The 22,896-nt window shown below is 46.4% G+C and overlaps 1 protein-coding gene and 1 long non-coding RNA gene across 5 annotated transcripts in view; one reads left to right on the top strand and one right to left on the bottom strand.

Moving 5' to 3' along the window:
• Window positions 1-22,896, top strand: part of LOC119449210 (adenylate cyclase type 3) — a 233,067-nt gene that overhangs the window by 61,868 nt on the left and 148,303 nt on the right. For all 4 annotated transcript variants that reach the window (XM_049666344.1, XM_049666341.1, XM_049666343.1 and 1 more), the window contains exon 4: window positions 17,693-17,831. In XM_049666344.1, coding sequence (XP_049522301.1) covers window positions 17,693-17,831 — 139 coding nt within the window. The remainder of the gene's footprint in view (window positions 1-17,692; window positions 17,832-22,896) is intronic.
• Window positions 4,859-8,280, bottom strand: LOC125944921 (uncharacterized). Its single transcript, XR_007466607.1, has 3 exons — window positions 8,221-8,280; window positions 7,420-7,567; window positions 4,859-4,933 (listed from the first exon to the last, which is right to left on the bottom strand). It is a non-coding gene; the product is annotated as an uncharacterized LOC125944921 (long non-coding RNA).

Genomic DNA, 22,896 nt, shown 5'->3' with positions numbered 1-22,896 from the left:
CACAATCTCTCCAATGCTATTCACTGCATGCTTAGAAGAAGTATTCAAGCTCTTAGAATGGGAAGGATTAGGAGTGAGGATCGATGGCGAATATCTCAGCAACCTTCGGTTTGCAGATGACATTGTCCTATTGAGCAACAAGGGAGAGGAATTACAACAAATGATTGAGGACCTTCATCGAGAAAGTGCAAGAATAGGGTTGAAGATGAATATGCAGAAGACAAAGATAATGTTCAATAGCCTGGCAAGGGAACAAGAATTCAGGATCGCCAGTCAGCCTCTAGAATCTGTAAAGGAATATGTTTATCTAGGTCAATTACTCACAGGGGACCCTGATCATGAGAAAGAAATTTACAGAAGAATAAAATTAGGTTGGAGTGCATACGGCAGGCATTGCCAAATCCTGACTGGGAGCTTACCACTGTCGTTGAAAAGAAAAGTGTACAATCATTGCATTCTACCGGTGCTAACATACGGGGCAGAAACTTGGAGGTTAACAAAGAAGCTCGAGAACAAATTAAGGACCGCACAAAGAGCAATGGAACGAAAAATCTTAGGAGTAACGTTAAGAGACAGGAAGAGAGCGGTGTGGATCAGAGAACAAACGGGGGTAGACGATATTCTAGTTGACATTAAGCGGAATAAATGGAGCTGGGCAGGCCATGTAATGCGTAGGATGGATAACCGGTGGACCATTAGGGTTACAGAATGGATACCAAGAGAAGGGAAGCGCAGTCGAGGACGGCAGAAAGTCAGGTGGGATGATGAGGTTAGGAAATTCGCAGGCGCAAGTTGGAATACGCTAGCGCAAGACAGGGGTAATTGGAGATCGCAGGGAGAGGCCTTCGTCCTGCAGTGGACATAAATATAGGCTGATGATGATGATGATTTGGAACTCGGAGAAGCCGAGCAGGGTGCGAGATGTCTACATGCGAATACTGCTGTACCGACAGGAGGTTTCTGCATTGTTCTATAATTTTGTGCCCCTTCGCCCCATCTTGGCTGTTATGCGTTTGGTAAAGGGGATGGTTGGCATGCTGAATGGTTATACGAAAACAGTCACGGCACCTCTCCGTAAACCTCAGTGCCTGGAAAGATGGCTGGAGAACTAAGGAACTGGCGGATGCCTGAGGAACGCCTAAACATACACGGATGCTTCTGACTAAGAGTCGCTTAAGGTTTTCTTTTTGAGTTGCGCGATAGGCCATGTAGCGCTGAAGCAGAGCATGCAGTCTTTTCGCTAATGAGTGTACAGTGTACACGTATTAAAGATGTACTCGTGCCTCCCCATCTGATGCCTGCGAATCTACGGAAGATTTTCATGAGAGAATTGGCTGGACTCCATGACAACCATCTGTCAAGCACCACATCCAAACACGTGTGTTGTCGAATCAGTTGTACACGCTTAGAATCTAATAACAACAATGCTTGAAACGCTTCAGCGTTTCGAGCATTTTCTAGTAAATTGAAGGACAGCAGTTTTTTTTTTTTTCAGGAACAGGTTCCATACTTCTGGTTTTCAAAAACCTATTGATGGTGTCTAATCCTTTTTGAATGTATTGCTGAATTACTTGCACGCTAGTTCTTGATGACCATGGCACAAGTCATATGCGTTTAAGTGAATAGCAGAGAGTGTAAGATAAAATACGGGGCAGTTGAGCCGTCACACTATTAAATATAGATGAACTAACCACGCTCCCTAGTGGAACACCTTGCTTCACTTGGTGTTCCGCGCTTTTGCCATCAGCACTCTCTATAAACATAGTACGCTTCCTCAAGAACTCCGCAATACACCTCAAGTTTTTAAGCCGCATATGCCTAATTGAAGCAACCCATGGATTACAGAGAGAGAGAGAGAGAGAGAATAAACTTTAATCCAAAGAGCACGCGAGCGTAGGTAGCTCCTCCGCTCTGCAGTGGGTGGTCGAATACCCACTTAATGACCAGGATTAGAGCAATGATTATTATACCGCAGCTGCGTTAATGTTCCAAATACGTCACGTGGTCAATAATCGAATCCATAGTACATATGCGCCTGTCAAAGCCAGCCATGTTGGGCGACCTGACCGTATTCCGACCACCATTGCAGCCTAGCACCGATCATCTTTTCCATTAGTCTTGAAAGGCAGCTCGTAAGGCTCACAGCGCGAAAATGATCTGAGGAAAGTGGTTTCTTGCCAGGTTTAAGCACGGGAACTACTCTTGCAACTTTCCAGGATGAACGGAGGCATTTCGATATCTATATATCATTAAAGAGATACGGACACAAAAGTTGGCGGGTGATGTTTTGCGTCGGAACAAAAGTTGAACTGCTGAAAATGACGAATACAACAAGCTGCTTTAAAAAAATAACGAGAAACATATTTTCTTGCGATTTTCTGTTGCATCTTGCCTCCAAGCAGCCGCCGGCAGAAGCTGAAATTTGACGTCATGACCATAACACCCACCCGCACGCGCGCGGCCAAGGTCGGGCACAGCCGTCGCAGTGTTTCTCGAGGCGTCGGTCCCTTGCAGCGTTAGTTTAACCCACGGAGTAAGATAAGACAGGAGCGCCGACTCCGCTCGTCTGGAAGGGACACATTCTGCAACGCCGGTTCCTGCTTCACAGCGTGTTCGCCAGACGGCGCTACGACTTAAGAAAAACTATGCAGCGGAGAGGAGCAAAGGCGCGGGGACTCTCTCGCGGCGCCTGCTTGCCTATCCGTTTTGTCGTCTGCTCCGCGCACGCCCTGACGACTGTAGCGCGCATAGCTCTTGCGGTTCACGGAATGACGTTAGCAGGAGAAACAAGTCATGTATCATTTTATTTAATTTATTTTATACAGGCCAAATACAGGGCATTTGTCAGGTGGGCCACATGGCACAGGAACAGAAAATAAACAAATGACTGAACCTAAGACGGAAAGAAAAACTAGGAAAATGGGAAGGACATATAACGGCCGTTCGTGCGGTCTCAAGCAATGACGGATAACAGCAGAAATAAGTTTTTAATACAAAGGTGACGTTCATCACTCTTTTCATCTTAGTATCCATCAAGTGCAAAGATGCTTCGCTTGCTTTTTTTTTCTCGCGATGCTTTCTGTGTTGCCCGGTTTTCTTGCGAGCAAAATTGCCGCATTCTCATTAAAACATAATAATGCAGAATTCCTGCAAGTGTTTCTTGTTTATGAACTTCACAAGGGAAGCTGAGATTATGTGTCTCCAGCACATGGTCAATTGTTGCTTCGTAGACATGCGTCGACTTTGCATGGGTAGAAAAGTAGTCCTCGGCCGCGTGCAATAATCTATAAAGATGCACGTTTGGATAGGTTAATCGGCCGCGTGTTTTGGTGGTAATCAGATTCGAAAGGTTTTCTTGAACGTCTTGGAATGTGGAACCAAGTGCGTCCCTGCATGTCACACAATTAGATTCTTGCCGGAATTTTCTCGCCACGAACCCCGCAACAAAGTATATTACGCAATCGATGATCGCGGCATCATCCTCTGTTTCAGGAAAAATATCCTCACACTCCCATCGGTCTGTTTTAATTAGGCCGTCTAGTTTTGTGGTCAGGTTACTGATCTTGCCCTCTGGTATTGCATCCGAGGCGAAAATTGATTTAATGTCTTCGACAGTCAAGCAAGGCTTCTCTGCGCTCTCGGTGATTTCGCAGTTACCGCATTTTGGAGGTTTTATCAGCTTTTGTACAGAAAGAAGGCGATAAAGCTGAAGGAACGTTGGCATCGTGGGGTGATCATTTTGTACACCTGCTTGGCGAATGGTTCCGAAAAACCGCTCTAACGGATCTTGGTTGAATTTGCTTGTCAAAACATAGGAAAATCCACATGTAGTCAATAAATACCTGCACAAACCAATTGTTGAGTGTAGGGTTACTCGAAGACCCTCGCTCGTGCTTTTCGTGAGAAACATATCTTTTGATATTTTCCCGTCATCAAGTTCTTTTTCCCATGCATCCAAAAAATGTAACGCTCCCTCCAAGACAGCAAAATCTTTCCCGTCCAAACGGACACCCTCGTGCGGAAGCTTTCTGTTTAAGGCATCGAAGATATCATTCATCAGCCTCGTGAAATGGATGGTGCCATCACACTGCTGAAATGCTTGCAGTTCTTTCTCTTGCAAGTATTTTAAGCCATCTGCAACAGCATTGCTGAACACTTGTGCGGCATATTTCACCCTCATTTTTTCTGTTTGACTCGGGTTTACATGTGACCTTGTGATTTTTGGGCAGATTTTCAGAAATCCTGGGCCATTGTTATCGGTGTTAAAAAGGGCAACGTAATCATTCCACCGTATCAGCTCACCGCCAACTTTTAAGACTCTCTTTTTTACCAGTCTGTTGCGAATGCATTTGAGCAAATGAGGGGCATCGGAAAAGACAAAGATCCTCCTTTCTTCTTCAAGAGGGTGCTGAAACGAGCATTGAGGGTTGTCCACTTTGCCAGAGACACCAATGTAGTGCCAAAGTGAGCGATTCGTGCTCGCACCATCACAGACGACGCCATCCACTGCTGCACCAGCCTGTTCCAGTAAGGTGATGGCTTCCAGCAAGAGCTTTGCAAGCTCAATACCTGAAAGTGAAAAAAAAATGAAATCCTCGTGTTTTAAATCCCACGACCACAATCTGATTAAGAGGCACGCCGTAGAGGGGGACTCCGTATTAATTTTGACCACCTGCGGTTCTTTAACGTGCACCCAACGCACGGGACACGGGCGTTTCGCCCCCATCGAAATGCGGCCGCCGGAGCCGGGATTTGATCCTGCGACTTCGTGTTTAGTAGCGCGACACGATAGCCGCTAAGCCTTCACGGCGGCTGAAGGGTGAAGGTGAACAAATCTAACATTTACTCTCTATGACATATAACAGAGAACATATTGTGCCTTTAATAACGTCAATATTACATTCGCATTTTTGTTAACTGTTATCTCGTGCTGCTGGCAGCAGTGATTGTGTGCGTGTGCACTTTTTCTCTCCCTCTCTATTTTTCTTGTTATATTTCTACGCCTCCCCTCTGCCCAGGGTAAGGTAGAAACCGGGTTTTCGTTCTCAGTAGCCTCACGGGCTTTCATTTCTTTAATATCTCGCTCTCTTCCTGCTGCCCATATTTACCACAATAGAATAGAAAGCCATGCGGTTACCGAAGCTATGCTTTCAGTAGCAAAAGAAATTGGTGATTAACTATCCTTTTTTATTAAACACTTCTAAACAAAACTAGTATTCATTTGGTTACCATCGCATACTTGGATTACTCCTTGTAATATAAAATATGCTCCGACGATGGTGCTTTTTGGTGGTTTGCGTAAAATTTTTGAAATATTGGCACTCGGTATTCTCGCTCAGAAGGGTACTGATGCCCGGTGTTGTGACGCAGATGGACTACGGTTCCACGGTTCCAGCTAGCTCTTCCATGGTCTGGTATCTAAATAAAATATTGCTAAGCAACCCCCCCCCCCCCCCCCCCCCCTGTGCTTCGCGCACCTAAGAAGACGGCGCACTCCCGTCCCGCCTTCGTCCCTCGCGTGCGCGAGAAAGAGCCGCGACCGTTGGCTGAACCTCGCAAGCTTTTACTCGCACATGCAGCGTACGGCGCACGGCGAAGATGGTAGCGTGTTCGGACTTTATTTCCAGGCCTGTCTTTTTTTCTTTTGGTAAAGTGTTCTCCGTTAATTCTTGCTCGCGCTAGTCTTTCAAGAAATCCAGTGACCTTTTGTTATGTACCAGCCACGACAAGCACCTACCCTTGGTTGGCCCTTTGGACGCAAAAACACCAACAGGCTGAGTGTAGCTGTCTGCAAACGGCACAAACATGAAGACCAAAGCATGGTCTGCCAGCGGAGGTTCACTGGTGTCGTGATGTTGCACTTGACCAATGTAGGAGAATGTCTTCGCGTTTACCTCTCTGCCTTGTCGCACCTGGAAGAAATAGCATACATCGTGCGGGTTGTTGTCGTGTGGAACATAAAATAGATAGATGTGGTTGCTGGAATCGTAAATTGTAGGCTTTCTGTCCGATTATTAATGGAGCCGAGATGCTTTGGAACCAAATGTCCTAATTGAAGGAGCACATTTGCTGCTTAGTAAGTACAGATCTGAACTAAAGAATTAGTGCTCTGTTGTTTATAATTCAACTGATTTTCATTATCTGTTGAATTCTGATGTTTTAACAAAATTTGGCCCCTCGGTTTCCTTTCTTTACGTGCACTTTATAGCGAGATTCTCGACTCCGGCAGGTTTGATACCTTCAGGTAGCAGGAAGATTTATTCGTCAGAAGCCTGCTCCGAATGTTCACGTGTCGCTAGCTAACACCACCCGGGCTAGATCTTGTACGCATACATAAATATATAAAAATGTTCACGATGAAACAGCCGTCATGCACACCTGGTAGAGCAACGTGCGCGCAATGCAAGGTATTGTGGGTTCGGCTCCCACCTACGGCAAGCTGTTACTTTGTCCACCTTCACTTACATTTTACTTATCATTTCTGCACTTCAATTAAAAACTGCAAATAACTTCCCCTGTGCTTTCATAGTCTTCATAATCTGTTGGAGTCATACGGCTGTGACCAGGCTGTGACTAACAAAAATCAGGCGCATTGGTACCCTCCTCGTTCGTCCCAGGCAAGGAATGGCGAGGATGAGCTCACCTGAATTTCATCAAATACAAGCATTCCATGCCTTTGGATGTCCTTCTTGCTCAGGAGTCTTTTCTTGAAGGCTTCAAAAAACTTGCCGTCGAAGCCGCACTCCGGTCTCACAAGTGATATGTATTTCCTCACAGTAGACACTGCAGGAAGGGGCATCAGGTCGTTTCGCCTCAGAAAGTCGTATGCAGCGGGACTTCGAATGTGTAGCAAAAGGCACATGGTCAAAAACTTGTCTGAGTAGCGGCGGCCTTTTGACGAAATGTATGTGTCCAGTTTTATGCACTCCTCCACGACAAGGCGTTGACCTTCAGGTAGTCGCTGGAGAATTGACTCCAGTTCTCCCTGGTTTAGCTGGCTCATTCTTCCTTTGTACAACTTAAGTTCCTTTTGAAGCTCTCTCATCCTTCGGCGAGATGACCAAGATTTCTTGTAGAGGTACCTTTGCCGTCGTCGCAAAACATCAAACTTGGGCTTCTTAATCGTAGGCTCAACTACTGTAGTCCTGGAAGTCTGCATTCTTTTCTTTTGGCGCATCGCATGACAACGCAATGTGCCCCCAAGTCTTTTGCAGTGCGCACACTGTTCAGTGCCGTAGATAGCGCACCTTCTGTGCCTCCACACACCCAAGGAGTCAATGTAGGCACACTGAGGGTTCACACCTGGGTACTTTTGCTTTGCGGGACCACCCCTGCACATCTTTATCTTGTCAATAGTCTCTACCATGCACTCGAAGTCTTCGATGGTTGTCAGTTTTTCTTCAAAGTCAATAATGTTACTCAAGTTGCAGTTTAGAATAAATGCCTCGAAAGTTTTCCCATAAAGGCCTTCCGTGACGTAGATGCACTTCGTTACAGAAGGAACTGTGTCTTCACTAACAATTGCCATTGTGCTGTATACAATACGTGGTCCATGAAACGTGTCCACCTGCAATGTTAGAGACACGAAAAATCAGGTGATTCTTTTTCAATGGCCAGGAAGGACACGTATAAATAAACCGAAATATGTCTCTCCATAGCATCTGCATCGGATCTGTGCTAAAAACGTTTTCAGCAGTTGCTCCCAATAAACTTATCAACAAAAAGTATTAGCAACCTTATTAGAAAAAAATTTTCGTCTCCTACTTGATTCGCGTTAGAGTGCCTGCCCTTGTAGCAGGTAATTTTGTTTCCTTCATAGCAAGTCCGCGAATTGCAGGCAAAATTAGCTGTTACTAAAAAGGAAAAAGAAAAAAACTTTTGCCTAGCGACATCAATTGAGAGCAGTATTTTCTTTGTGAATTGTGTTCCAAAATAATCTCATTTGCTGGCTTATCATGAAACTGCAAATTTATACTGTATTATAACATCGTACCTAGGAAGTTTCTTTTATTATAAGCAAGTCGTAAGATTTCCCGTACATGCAGCGGTGGCTACGTGGCTATAGCCTTCGGTACTGCGCTCAAAGCGGCGGGGTCGATTCCGAACCGGATCACATAAGAGAGGGAGGAAGGGGCGGGGGGGGGGGGGGGGGAGGATCCTATAGCCCGCGTGTTGCTTTGGGAGCAGCACCCAACTATTTGTATTTGAAAATTTTCGTACCTTGTGGTGACCCCATGAAGGCGGAAGCTTGACTTTTTCTGGATGGAGCAAGAGATCCTGTGAAAACGAATTTCCATCTGCGCTCAGGGAGTGTGTGTTGCCGTTTTGATCAGTGGACCTGCTTTCGCCGCTTTTTTCGGCAGATTCTTCCTTGGAAGGCACACTCAAACTATTGTCTTTGCTTAACAGATCCTTGCCAGGCTGCCAACTGAAGGAATCTTCTCGGAGAAAAGGCTTAGAATTTTCATCACGGCATGTCTCTGGATAATCAAAGGCGCCTACACTGTGGGTAGTTGTAGCCACATTGACTTCCTCCTGTCCATCCGCAGCGGCGTCTTCTGGTTCCTCTTGGCATTCAGCATTATTGACATGCGCCAGGCTCCCCTCAAAAATCGTTGGAACGGCTCCCTTTCGAAGTCCAGGCTTTTTCTTTACATCTAATAGGACAATACCTTGGTGTTCACTGAAGTACCTATCGGAAATAAGGTGCTTCTCAAAGTGTCGCGCACATATCTTGTCCTTCGCTTTAAGCGGGCGCTTACTTTCAGGAATTTTTGTCGCCACTGGTGCAGTAGCTCCGGATTAGATGGTGCCGCGAAGAGAGAGAACTTCTCCCGTCCTTTGCCGTAGATTTACAGCCGGGAACAAAACACTTCATCGTTTCCTGTCCTGCCGTCCCGTCTCTTCACGCACAAGCAACAAGATAGCTTTTAAAGTCAGGCATGAATACATTTACTAGAGACATGGTAAACAAAGTGAGGAGCACGAAAATTTCGCACCTTCGCTTCCGCGCAGACGTACAGGAGTGAAAGACAAGTACTTCTGTTGTGTCTTTTTGTACAGCGTCATTTATCGTCTGTTTCCTCTAGACATCTAAAAATGTTTCGTATGCGTGCATAAAAGCGCTACCGCGTGTTTACTTGCGCTTTATTATTTGTGCGCATATATTTTTTGTGTTTGATTGCTGTCAAATTGAGACGGCCGACGGTCCACGTTTGTAGCAGACGACACGCTCAGCGGGTGCCGCGCTGCCCGTTCTGCGCCGCCGTCGCCGCCGGTCTCCGCCGGTCTCCGCCACTCAGCGCATGCGCACATGGAAGCAAGCTGTTGAGTGTTTTCCACGCGCCTCGACAGATGGCGCTACGAGATGTATAATTTGCGTTGCACGTTTAGTCCCGAGCGAATGCGTTGCGCGGCGGCGGAGTCGGCGCTCCTGTCTTATCTTACTCCGTGGTTTAACCCCTTTCGGCCATCTTCGCACGTGGTCCGTCTGAAACATTATCCCTGTCGGCGCTCCACGCAGATGGTGCGTCTTACATGCACCTTCCCGCGGTCATCGTTCGGTATTGACGCCTTCGTCGCGGCTGAAGGAAATGCCCAGACATGGCTGTTATAACAGCATCGTCGGTCGTGACACGCCGTCGCACAGGTTTCCCGGAAATGAGAAGGTGCGTAAACTTTGAATACCTGCCTGTCAGCCATCTCGCCCAGCCTGGAGACCTCTAAAAAATGGCTTCATTTGGGCGGACCACTTCGTCGACGATGATTATGTGACCATCCCGGCTGTGCTGAAAAGCCTCGGCATGTCGCTCAAAAGGCAACGCCTAAAGCTTCACGCTGTGCCATCGGTCTTCTCACGAAAACGCAAGGCAGAAATGATCAGCGGCGCGCGCGTTTGAAAAGAGGAGGCGAAAAGATGTCGGTACTGTTTTCGTTCACTTGCAGCCTTCTTGAGCAGTGCGAGGGCGAGGCTGGGGCGAGATTCCCGAGGCTGGGCACGAAGGCAGTAATGTCTTTAAAAAAATGTCACAGTTTCACCCTAAGGGCGAAGCAATGAATGCGATAGCAACACAGCAATGTCATACGAAGTAAGGTGAGCGGCTTTGGTAGCAATGTGAATTGTAGTAAACATGAGCTGATTAAGTAAGCAGGTGTGCTGCGGCATAAGTAGACCGACATGAAGAGAGACTCGATGACCACGAGAAGGCGCGTGTGAAACAGTGGTGTTGATGAGAAGCGCTTCCCGTGGGCAGCGCGTGCGAAGGGACACACCTGTAGAGCTGCAGTGCCAATCCGGGCAGCATTGCATGTGTAGCGTGCGTTGGAAAACGTGGCCCGACTATTACTAACTGAATGAACAAGCGTGGTGTGAGCGCGCACAAACAGACATGAATAGATCACACTGAATGACTGCAGACAACGACTGTCAAAACGCTGGCAGCAAGCGCATACGCCGCAGCCGGCCAAGGTACGTGCGGTCTATTGCTTCAACGGAAACTGAGTGGCGAATGCACGGCGCATAAAGGTCAGAGCCGTGTGGAGATAAGAGACGGTGCGGGCGAGCGACGAGCGCGGTTGTTGGCAGAGTAAAAGTGCCCCCCCCCCCCCCCCCCGCTCCCTCCGGCGCTGGCTTCCGGCTTCCTTGGTTGCGCGTGCGTTCGCTCTCCGTGATAGCGCGCGTCCCCGCACGCTTCCGCTCGGGCATACGGCGCGCGGCGAAGATTTTATCTATAGGGAACCTCACGGCGACGGCGACGGCGATGCCGACGGCAGAAATCCGGTTGAAGTGTCCATATAATATCGCAATAAAATGTTGGCAAAGCATAGTAAAACAATACAAGGCTAGCGGCGCAGACACACACAGCTCTGCTTCCCTACAGGCAGAAAAACTGGGGAGAACGCCAGACAGGTGCTGGCATCTGTCGGGCAGATGGCGAAGTGGACGTGAGAGTCGCGGAGGTACTAATACCTCACAGCAGTTGTTCACGCCGACGGCATAAACTACTACTCAGTCATCCACGCAGTGAAGTACCCCGCAGCTGCCTCGCCTGCGTGCGCTCTTGAAAAAGCAAGTTTACAGAGGAAATTACAAATAATTCTTCTTCTTCTTTCTGGAGTTTTACGTGCCAAAACCAGTTTTGATTATGAGGCACGCCGTATTGGAGGGCTCCGGACTAATTTTGACCACCTGGGGTTCTTTAACGTGCACTACAACGCAAGGACACGGGCGTTTTTGCATTTCGCCTCCATCGAAATGCGGCCGCCGGGGCCGGGATTCGATCCCGCGACCTCGTGCTCAGCAGCGCCACGCCTTAGCTGACTGAGCCACCCCGGCGGGTACAAATAATTCTTGCACAAGTGTCTGGTGCCGAGCGAAATCTTCGCGCTACGGGACGCAAGAACCTGACCGGCACTTTCACGGCTGCCTGCTCTTCGTTGCTTGACGCGGAAGGCTCGTAACCGTAAGCGGTAAAATTTCTTGCCAATTATTCCAACTTGGTCCTCGTCTTCAGACGTGTACTCATCGCTGGTAGAGGCACCAGAACTCGAATCTATGCTCGCAATGTCGGTATCGGCGCTCTTCGAATGACTGCTGCCGGCCTGCTGGCTATCCAACGAGGGTATCGTGACGCCACGCCTTCCAACTTCCGAGGGTCGGGCAGCGAGGCACGAGCTCACAAAAACGCCAAAATAAAGCCATCGGCTCAAAAATGAGCTAAGTGACTACTTCTTTTCGGTGTAATCACACACTGAGGATTCATTTTCAGCATTTTCGTAAAATTTTCAGATTTTGTGTCCGTATCCCTTCAAGTACTTACAACAGATCGTTAATCCCTGCAGTGCCGAGGTTCCTCAAAGCACAATAAGTCATGCAGCTGCCTTCTGGAGGCACAAAGCGAGAGGATTTTTTAATTCCATGAGAGAAAATGATGAATCACGATGCGGATGGTTCTGAGCGATAGCTGAATCTATTTTTGCTTTAATTTCCTGAAGAGAGTTTTGCAACTCTTCTGCGATCAATGCCGTACCAGGTCGTGTAATCTAAATGCAAAACTCATGTGCCAGGGTTATCTGCGACACCTTTCGTGAAAGCGCTAGTGCCTTGAATGGCTGCTGCTGAGTCACTTTTCTACTTAAAAAGAACATAACGTTTCATGATGTAGGCTGTTGCGTACGAGGCGATATTTAGAAACAATACACATGCCAGCGCTTCCTGCCCATAGTTTTTTTCCTAGTCACGGAGTTTGAGACAATATGCAGTCTCAACTTTTTATTTATGTCTGGGGAGCCGGCTCTAATGAAGCAATATATCTTACCTTGCCATTCATCCGGAGCTACTAAACAACAAGAAATGATAAAATTTTGTTAAGGGGCGTGAATGAACGATCAATGTTTTGTTTGGCTTCTTCGCAGTAGCGTAATCTAGTCGAATGGATGCGCATTGTGCGAAAGCGCTAGTGAATTTTCTGCGAACTGCCATAGTGTTCCTTTCCAGTGCATTGTATAATATTCTACTCCCCTCCGAGCACGTTTGGTTCATGACTCACGTGCCTATTGATTTCGCTGTGTCCGAGGTTAGTTTTTTTATATCTACCACAACCTCTAGACTCGCCCTCTACACTGCCGTACGTGTCCAGCCTCCACCTATAAGAAGTCTACGATACGGCTCATTAGACCCGCCCCGACACCGCAAGCTGCGTCACGAGTCATTAGATGCTTTATCGCGTGTGAGTAGCCAATGTCGCCATCGTGCAATTGTGCAAGCTTAGAATCGCATATGTCCAGACTCTAGGCTGGCTCATGTGCCTTTTTGAAACGATGATAACAACGACACTTACTATGGCCGTGCAAGTGTACTCGATTCCAAGTACACAAATATTTCCGGTGCACCAAGTAAGCCTGCTATACCAGAAAAGCAAGTTTGTGCTCACCAGACCATTTATCGGGGAGAAACACGCTAAAGATTTTTAGCGAGCTCCACAAACGCGGATAGCGTTTGATGTGTGTTGCTATAGCATATGCATACACGAGCTACCAGAATTGTAAATGACACACCGAGGTTCGGTAACATGTACCGTTGGACACATTTTTGACGTTACCTGATCACGCTTTAACGATTACTTACAGTCTATCGCTGGGAATGGGAAATGGTTTTGCTCATGTAATGAATGGTGTGGTTCCATTTGTGTGTGCTTCTATGTGGATGACTTTAACACTAGGCTTGATGCCACCTGTGCAAACACGGTTACATGCGTTTCTATCTATCTATATATATATATATATATATATATATATATATATATATATATAGTACTATATATATATATATATATATATATTGCATTTCTCTAATTTTACCAGTGAACACAAAAAAACAATCTTTACGGTTCCGCTTACAAGCAATGCTCCTTTTGTGGGCAGGCTTGGCCTCAAGGGGAGATCAAAGAGGGGTAGGCTAATCAGAATAGAACGAAATCAGTCAATCAAATCAGTTTCATTTCCACCAGTAACGATACATGGTGAAAAAGGGCGACCGAAGTCTAGCTGTGGCTTGACAAGACCTCGGACACCGGACACAACAGTGACAGGCTGGTGATACTAAGAAGAAAAAGAAAAAGACGAGAAGGACGAAATGTGTATTAACAAAAAGCAATGCAATACTTTTTCTGGTTGGTGCCCCTGTTGTTGGGGAAGTTTTGCAAATGGTAGAGCAAACGAAGAGAAGAGGCACGAAGATGTAAAATAATGAACTACCAGCACACATCTCGAGGCGCCTCACAATCGCTTAAAAATACTAAATATCAGCATTACGTTAGTTTAAATAGATAGAGCATGCTTTCAAAACTATGTTTTCGGGTATTTTGCGGAAAGCGGATGATTACTAGAGAAGAACGTTATGTGCAAAGCTTCCCTTCTTGCATTTCACGCGCTAACTGAGCAAACGGTACCGCAGAATCGCCTCATAGGTTTCGAAGTATTTTCGTGTGTCTGGACTGTTTCTGCGCTAAGAAAAAGTCGGCTGCAGCGTGAAAATAACTCTCTTGTTTTACTAATATCACTTGATCCCCTGCCGTCCCCGACGGCATTCCTTCCCATTAATTGGCAGCCATTTTCATGAATCATCATGAATATTGAAATGAACCATCTGAACATAATTATTCAGTTCACAACGTGTTTCAGAAGGATCCCAACATTTTACCATCGATCGGCTTGTCCGCGTGTTAATCTTCCTAAGCATTGATCACTGGCACACGTCCCTTTAGCATGTTGAATGGTCGCATAAAGCAACGTCTAGCATTAAAAAAAAAAAAAAACAGTCGTTGCAAATGTTCAGCTCCACTTACATCATAAAAAAGATATACTCGGCTCACTTATGAATTGTCAAGGTGTTTATTCACATAGTATGCAAGGAGGGAGAGGTCGAACTCGGTGCCGCAGTCAGAACCCTGCGAGCAGTCAGAACTGGCCACGTGCGTAAAGCGCTGGTGATGCGCCTGACTGGCTAGCACTTCTTCGTTACATTTGTCCCCCGGAGAAAAAGACGCCATCCTGGCGGTCTAAGCCTAAGGTAACATAGAGGGATGGTAGAAGGGGGGCTTGAGCCGATCTACGTGAACAGTTTCGCGACCGCGACGGCGTTGATCAGAAGACGGCGACACAGGTTCTACTACATAGTTCACGGGCGTAGTTTGTGCAGTTACACGGTAAGGTCCATGATATCTTGGGAGCAGCTTCGAAGAATGGCCTGGAGCTAACGGTGGAACCCACAGCCAAACCAATGAAACGGAAGGGAAGCTTGTAGGGTTAGAGCCACCGCGACGAAGCTTCTGGTGTGTCTGATCTGCGGTGGTAAGACAACGGTTGAGTTGTCTGCATTCTTCAGCATGCTGCGCAGCTTGAGATACAGGAACACATTCTGATGAATCAGGCTGGTAGGGTAGAATGGTATCGATGGTGCAGGAAGGTTCACGGCCGTACAGTAATAAAAACGGAGAAAACCAGTGGTAGCTTGAGTGGCAGTATTATAGGCGAACGTTACGAACGGAAGCACAGCGTCCCAGTTGGAACGGTCGGACGTGACCTACATGGCGAGCATGTCGCCAAGAGTACGGTTGAAATGCTCCGTCGACCCGTTCATCTACGGATGTTATGTGCTAGTGGTCCTGTGGATGATGTGACACTCCTTCAGAATCGACGTCACGACTTCAGATAGAAAAGCACTGCCTCGATCACTCAGAAGTTTCCGAGGTGCTCCGTGACGAAGAACAAAATGCCGCAGTGTGAATGATGCAACGTCTTGGGCAGTGACAGATGGAAGTGCATCGGTTTCTGCATAGCGTGTGAAATGATCCACTGCAACAATAATCCAGCGGTTGCCAGCACCGGTACAAGGGAGCGGACCGCAAAGGTCGATTCCGACGCGATCAAACGGATGGGATGAACAGGGAGGCCGCAGTGGATGTAGGGACCGACTTTCGGCTCTGGCAGTCGAGGCAGCAGCGCACGTACTTGCGAATCAACTTGTACATGCCAGGCCAGTAGTACCGGAACCTAAGGCGGGTGTAGGTCTTTAACGCACCACCGCGTGCACACTGGGCATCAATGCGAAACGATGCGCATAAATAAGCCAGAAGATGACGCGGTATTACGAGGAGAAATTGCCGACCCTCGGGGAGATAGTTGCGATGGTAGAGTTGGTCGCGAATAACAAAGTGATGCGCCTGCCGCCATAGTTTCTTAGATGCTGTAACAGTGGCAGGATCAGCTAGAAACCCCAGTCAGAACCCTGCGAGCAGTTAGAACCGGCCCCGTGCGTAAATCACTGGTGATGCGCCTGACTGACCGGCACTACTTCTTCGTTGTATCTCACACGCTGGAGATGCGCTGGGTTAACCGGCACTTCTTCGTTACAGAATAAAGAAAAAGCAGGAAAAAAAGCCCCGTTAGTGAAGCAACGAGTGCCGTGCGATGCATTCTCAGTCACGCTACTTACATTAGAACTTAGTAAGCGATTTGAATTATTCTCTTAATGAATGTGCAACAGCAGGCGTAGCTAACAGCCTTCCACTTGTGTGGGGTTAGTGTATGGACGTAAGTTTTCCTGGCGTTACAAAACAAAGTCAATCATCTCTTGCTTTGAGCTTTTTTCTGCGTTATTCTTTGTCTCACGTCTGTCTCTATGCGCGTGCTTTGTGCGTGCGTGCGTGCGTGCGTGGCGTGCTGTGCGTGCTGTGTGTGTGTGTGTGTGTGTGTGTGTGTGGTGTGTGTGTGTGTGTGTGTGTGTGGTGTGGTGCGTGTGTGCGTGTGTGTGTGTGTGTGTGTGTGTGTGTGTGTGTGTGTGTGTGTGTGTGTGTGTGTGTGTGTGTGTGTGTGTGTGTGTGTGTGTGTGTGTGTGTGTGTGTGTGTGTGTGTGTGTGTGTGTGTGTGTGTGTGTGTGTGTGTGTGTGTGTGTGTGTGTGTACATGGGTGTGTTTGTGCGTGTCTGCCTGTGCATGGGTGTGTGTTTGTGTCGGCGTGCAGTATGTGCGTGTGTGTGTGTGTGTGTGTGTGTGTGTGTGTGTGTGTGTGTGTGTGGTGTGTGTGTGTGTGTGTGTGTGTGTGTGTGTGTGTGTGTGTGTGTGTGTGTGTGTGTGTGTGTGTGTGGTGTGTGTGTTGTGTGTGTATTCGTTCGTGCGCAGCAGCTTTGGATAGATTATACTTGGCGTGAATACGTGCATGAACATACTTCGTGGCGTTGGGACTGTCACCGCCTTACTGCTGTAGTTACTTGTTCATGCCGACTGCGTACTGTTGTTACTGCATCAGGCGAGGTTTGAAGCCTGCCATACGTATGCCTTACCAATGAGCGTCAAGGAGACAAGCACTTGCGCTAAGGTGGCAACCACTGACAAAGCAGATAATGAAATTGTGCAAACCGTACACGTACAGAGAGAGAGAGAGCGCGCGCGCGGTGCTGTGTGCCATGTATATTCGGGTTTCTTCCACTGTTATTATACCACCCATGAGCAAAGTCGCCTTGTACAATGTATTCGCTCCATTTCTTTACTAGTTTGTCTTCAGATGACGCACTAAACCGTCATCTCTCTCCTCTTGTACACTGGTCGAAACGGCGATTTATTTATTTATTTATTTATTTATTTATTTATTTATTTATTTATTTATTTATTTATTTATTTATTTATTTATTTATTTATTTATTTATTTATTTATTTATTTATTTATTTATTTATTGCATACTGCAGACTCGAGGTCCAAGCAGGGAAGGAATAAATATGCAAGAACACATTACCATGAAGTAATTAGTAACAGTGTTAGTAATACAACCAAGGTGACATGCTATATTGAGTAGTCTAGACAATTCCAATCATCAGTGGTGGGTGGGAAAGAATAGTATTTGAATGTGTCACTTTTGGTAAAATACAGAGTTAGGCTATGCTGACGAGGGTGTCGAGTTTGCCTGTTTACAGGGGGCGTTACATACAGTGAAGGGTCGAGGGCTGGCTTTTTGTTAATTAGTTGGTGGAAGAAGTCAGGGCGCAATATGTTTCTCCGCATACCTCAATCGAAGAAAGCAGCTTCATATGATAAAAGAACTTTCTATTCTAAATAGTCTGCCTTTTTTGCATTTGTTAGCCTGTGTTGTAGGGCCCATGGCTCGCTTCTTAACCGTGTGCTTGGCTAACACCCGCAGGCGCGTGCACATCTCGGAGCGCACTCTGAGCTTCCTGAACGGAGAGTTCGCCGTGGGACCGGGGGACGGAGGCTCCCGAGAGGAGGCGCTGAGACTCGCAGGCCTCCAGACCTACTTCATCACCGCGGTCCTCAAGCCGGTCAGTAAGAGCCACACACTGTTTGCGCATACGAGTTATGCCGAGCTTCATTGTGCGAACCGTTGCTCGAAGAGTAGCAAATTGAGAGAGCATGGAAAAGCGCGGGCGATATAGCCTTCACCCTTATTTTTAACAGGCGAAAAACATTCTTCCCTAGGTCACCAGCAGATTCAAATTTCCAATTCAAATTTTATTTCCGTGAGAGCAGGAGCCTGGAGAATAAGCTCCAATGAGCTTGACAGGGCACCCGACCCCTTTGGTATGACATCAAGAATACAAAAAATAAACCTTAAAGCCTAAAAGAAATCACACAGACAATAAATACAAACATACATAGTTATAAAGATGCGTGTCTACTATACACATATATGCACGGTGTACAAACGCTTTCAAAAAATTTTAAATGTTGCCTGGGGCAGATAGCACAATTCTAGTCCATGAGCTGGTCTTCTCGAAGAGGCGGACATGCACAGAAAATTGTAATGCATAATCGACTAATAAACAAAAATGCAGTAATTAAGGTTTTAACTAATTACTGGTAATTATTATACTATTACGCCATCCACTGTTATATTGCCAGCAATTGTACAATTCTGCTGTAGTTTCTAATCGAGGGTCCCGTTTTCAGTACTAATACTTTGGGACCCTCGTCTGTATATTAGATTTATGGACCTATGTTTTGCGTATGAATAAACTTCAACTACGACATCGATTCTAGGAACGCTAGAGGAGAGATGTTGGTTGAATTTGCGGAAAGGCATAGGCTCTGAATAATGAATACTTTCTTGAGGAAGTGCAGCAATAGGAAGTGGACCTGGAAAAGCCCTAATGGAGAAACAAGGAATGAAATAGATTTCATACTCTCTGTCGATCCAAGCATAGTGCAGTATGTAGAAGTGTTAGGTAAGGTTAAGTGCAGTGACCATAGGTTAGTGAGGTCTAGGATTTCTCTCAATTTGAAGAGAGAGAGAGTGAAATTAGTCAAGAGGAAACAGGCCAACCTAGAGGCAGTAAGGGTAAAAGCAGACCAATTCAAGCTGGTGCTCGCAAACAAATATTCAGCTTTAGAACAGGACGATGAACACAACATAGAAGTAATGAATGAAACCGTAACTAGGCTGATATCAGAAGCAGCAATTGAAGTAGGAGGTAAGGCACCAAGGCAACCAGTAAGTAAGCGCTCCCAAGTAATAAAGCACCTAATAAAGAAACGGCAAAACATGAAAGTGTCAAACTCTAGAGATCAGATAGAATTCGCTGAACTGTCGAAACTGATCAACAAAAAGAAAGTAAGGGATATTCGAAACTATAACGTGGGAAAGATTGAGGAAGCAGTAAAATATGGACGCAGCATGAAATCAGTGAGGATAAAACTTGGCAAAGGACAAGGAAAAACATATGCACTGAAAGATAAGCAGGGTAACATCATCAGCAATTTCGATGACATAGTAAAAGCAGCGAAAGAATTCTATACTGACCTGTACAGTACCCAGGGCAGCCAAGCTACTTTCATTCGAAGTAGTGATGAATAGGATACAGAGGTTCTATAACTCCTTCTATAACTAGCGATGAAGTTAGAAGGGCCTTGAAAGACATGACAAGGGGGAAAGCTGCTGGAGAAGATGGAATAACAGTAGATTTAATCAAAGATGGAGGAGATATCATGCTTGATGAAAAGCTTGCGGCCCTTTATACGCAATGCCTCACAACTTCAAGTGTACCAGAAAGCTGGAAGAACGCCAACATTATACTAATCCATAAGAAGGGAGACGTTAAAGAATTGAATAATTGTAGACCCATTAGCTTGCTTTCAGTATTGTATAAAATATTCACCAAGATAATTTCCAATAGAATCAGGGCAACACTTGACTTCAGTCAACCAAGAGACCAGGCTGGCTTCAGGAAGGGATATTCTACGATGGATCATATCCATGTAATCAATCAGGTAATAGAGAAATCTGCAGAGTACAATCAACCTCTCTATATGGCTTTCATATATTGCTGAAATGCTGAAAAAGCATTTGATTCAGTAGAGATACCAGCAGTCATAGAGCCACTGCGAAATCAAGGAGCACAGGAGGCATACGTAAATTTCTTGCAAATATCTCCCAGGATTCCGCACCTACCTTGGTTCTCCATAACAAAAGTAGAAAGTTAACTATGAAGAAAGGGGTCAGGCAAGGAGACACAATATGCCCAATGCTATTGAATGCATGCTTAGAAGAAGTATTCAAGCTCTTAGAATGAAAAGGCTTAGGAGCGAGGATCAACGGCGAATATCTCAGCAATCTCCGGTTTGCAGATGACATTGTCCTATTCAGCATCAATGGGGACAAATTACAAAAAGTCACAGGCCTGCGCGGCACACGCAGCACAGTCACAGCGTAACCTGGTTGAGTGGCGCAAGAGTAGCTCTAATTTCGGCACCACGCACAACAAGGTCTTCGCGGCAAAGTGTCTTCGACTCGATTTTGACGAGAACGATCTGTCCGCCCGGCGTCGGCGTCGGTGGCGAGTTGCGGCTTGCAATGCTCTCTGCACAGCAGTCTGCTGAGCCTGATGATGCCTGGTTGTAGCCGCGCACGTAGCTCTACGATTCGCTTCTTCAGCAGCGGTTCGTACCATGCGAGGAGACGCCATAACGTGTACCGTAGAGGTACCCAGAATACGTGGCGCACATCTAACATCGGGATAGCGTTGATTGCGCGCCTCGTCTGAATCTCATCTCGTCGCACGCGGCGGTTGCAGGCACGTTAACTAGATGCTGCCACCATACTGGCGGAGGCTCGGGTCATCTGCGCCTGAGCGCGTGCCTATAGGGCGCGTATAAAGGGAACGTTTCTTCTGCCTGATAGCAAGTGCTTGCGTGGCTCAGTGGTAAAGAATCCGACTCCCATGCAGTGGGCCTGGGTTCGATCCCGGTGGAGAGCGGGTTTTTTTCTTCGAATTTCCGGCGATAGCGGCTACGGGGCTTGGGGTGGCGGCGGCGGCATCATCGCGACCAGAAACGATTGTTGGAATGAGCCCATAACAGCTTACGCTGTCACAAACGATTGAGGACCTTAACCGAGGAAGTGCAATAGTGGGGTTGAAGATTAATGTGCAGATCACTAAGATGATGTTAAATAGCCTGACAAAGGAACAAGAATTCAGGATTGTCAGCCAGCCTCTAGAGCCTGTGAAGGAGTACGTTTATCTACGTCAATTACTGACACCTGATCATGAGAAGGAAATTTACAGAAGCATAAAATTGGCTTTGAGTGCACACGGCAGGCATTGCCAAATCCTGACTGGGAGCTTACCACTGTCGTAGAAAAGAAAAGTGTACAATAATTGCATTCTACCGGTGCTAACATATGGGGCAGAAACTTGGAGGTTAACAAAGAAGCTCGAGAACAAGTTAAGGACCGCACAAAGAGCGATGGAACGAAAAATCTTAGGACTAACGTTAAGAGACAGGAAGAGAGCGGTGTGGATCAGAGAACAAACGGGGATAGCCGATATTCTAGTTGACATTAAGTGGAAGAAATGGAGCTGGGCAGGCCATGTAATGCGTAGGATGGATAACCGGTGGACCATTAGGGTTACAGAATGGATACCAAGAGAAAGGAAGCGCAGTCGAGGTCGGCAGAAAACCAGATGGGATGACGAAGTTACGAAATTTGCAGGCGCAAGTTGGAATACGCTAGCTCAAGACAGGGGTAATTGGAGATCGAAGGGAGAGGCCTTCGTCCTGCAGGGGACATAAATATAGGCTCATGATGATGATAATTTATATTCATACTCGCACATACATCCATTCTTGATGACAATACAGCCTAATTTGAGAGTTTGAGTTGCAAGAGACATCGACATTTTCAGAAATAAGTGTATTTAGGAGAAACGGCACTGTGTAAAGGACTGTTTGTCATAGTTTGTACTAGGTGTTGGTATAAACCATTTTTAATTGCGTCGTGTTTCTCGGATGTCGGTGTTTTCATGAAGCTTAGATAATGAGAATAGTATACACTATTATTTTCTTTAAATCCAACGGATAACTCAAAGGTAACTAATAATTATATGTACAGGGTGATCAATATTGAGAGTTTTTTTCTGCTTTTTCTTTTTTTTTTTTTTATCCGCTAGACGTGCGTGAAGACTCTACAGTAAAGTGACCTCTACAATAAGGTTACGCGGCGAGGGGGACAAAAAGTGAGAAGTTAATTATCGGTGTTAGCCTTGCAATTAACTCTGCCGGCGCAAAACTCCTCCCTTATCTCGGTATAGCAAAAGCTACCATCGTTACAGGCGGCGCGGTTCCGTCTTTTGAGAGCGGTTCCGACTGCAGCGCTTTGCTATTACGCCAGCCGAGAGTGAAAGGGGGCCAGTTATCACTTTTCCCTATGCCTCCTCCCCGTTTTCAGACTAAGCGCCGTACGCAAAAGGCACGCCACATAAAAGAGGAGCTTTGCGCCAGTCGTCACTGTCTTGCATCCGTAATCGTGCGAACCGCAATTAAACTTCGCAGTTCAATACCTCAAAGCACGGATACGCTAGAAGAATCCTGCCAAGTGGAACTCTGTAGAAACACGTCTGCCTCTAACTTTTCAATACAAACGTGCCGGCTTACTGCAGCCAGTCAAGAGATAATTATTCCATTGTTGTTAATTGAACTGCTAACAGCAGCAATTATAATCTCACTTTTTGCGCCCCTCGCCACATAACCCTACTTTAGAGGTGGTTTAGCGTACGTCTCGGCGCCTAATTAAAAAAAAAAAGATTCAGTGCCTCACAGATAGGACATCATATTTCCGGAAAAGTTCACTAGGGGGGGGGGAAGAACGGCGCATTCGCAATGCAACGAACGGCTCTCTTTGGGAACAAATGTAGTTTCTTTAGTTCGGACATGCCTGTTGTGCACCAGATAATGCTACAATATTGCATTTTTGAGAAAGCTAATTAGTTGTATAACAGCCGTTTAACTTTAGAAGGAAACATATGATTCGTATGCGTCCGCACGCCTATTCAGGAAGGCATCGCTAATTTAATATATTCTTGATGCTCATACCAAGTTAAATCTTTAGCG

Source organism: Dermacentor silvarum, chromosome 4 (genome assembly GCF_013339745.2).
Source record: "Dermacentor silvarum isolate Dsil-2018 chromosome 4, BIME_Dsil_1.4, whole genome shotgun sequence".
NCBI lineage: Eukaryota > Metazoa > Arthropoda > Arachnida > Ixodida > Ixodidae > Dermacentor > Dermacentor silvarum.
Note: the sequence above shows the minus strand (reverse complement) of the source record. Positions and strands in the feature narration are given on the sequence as shown.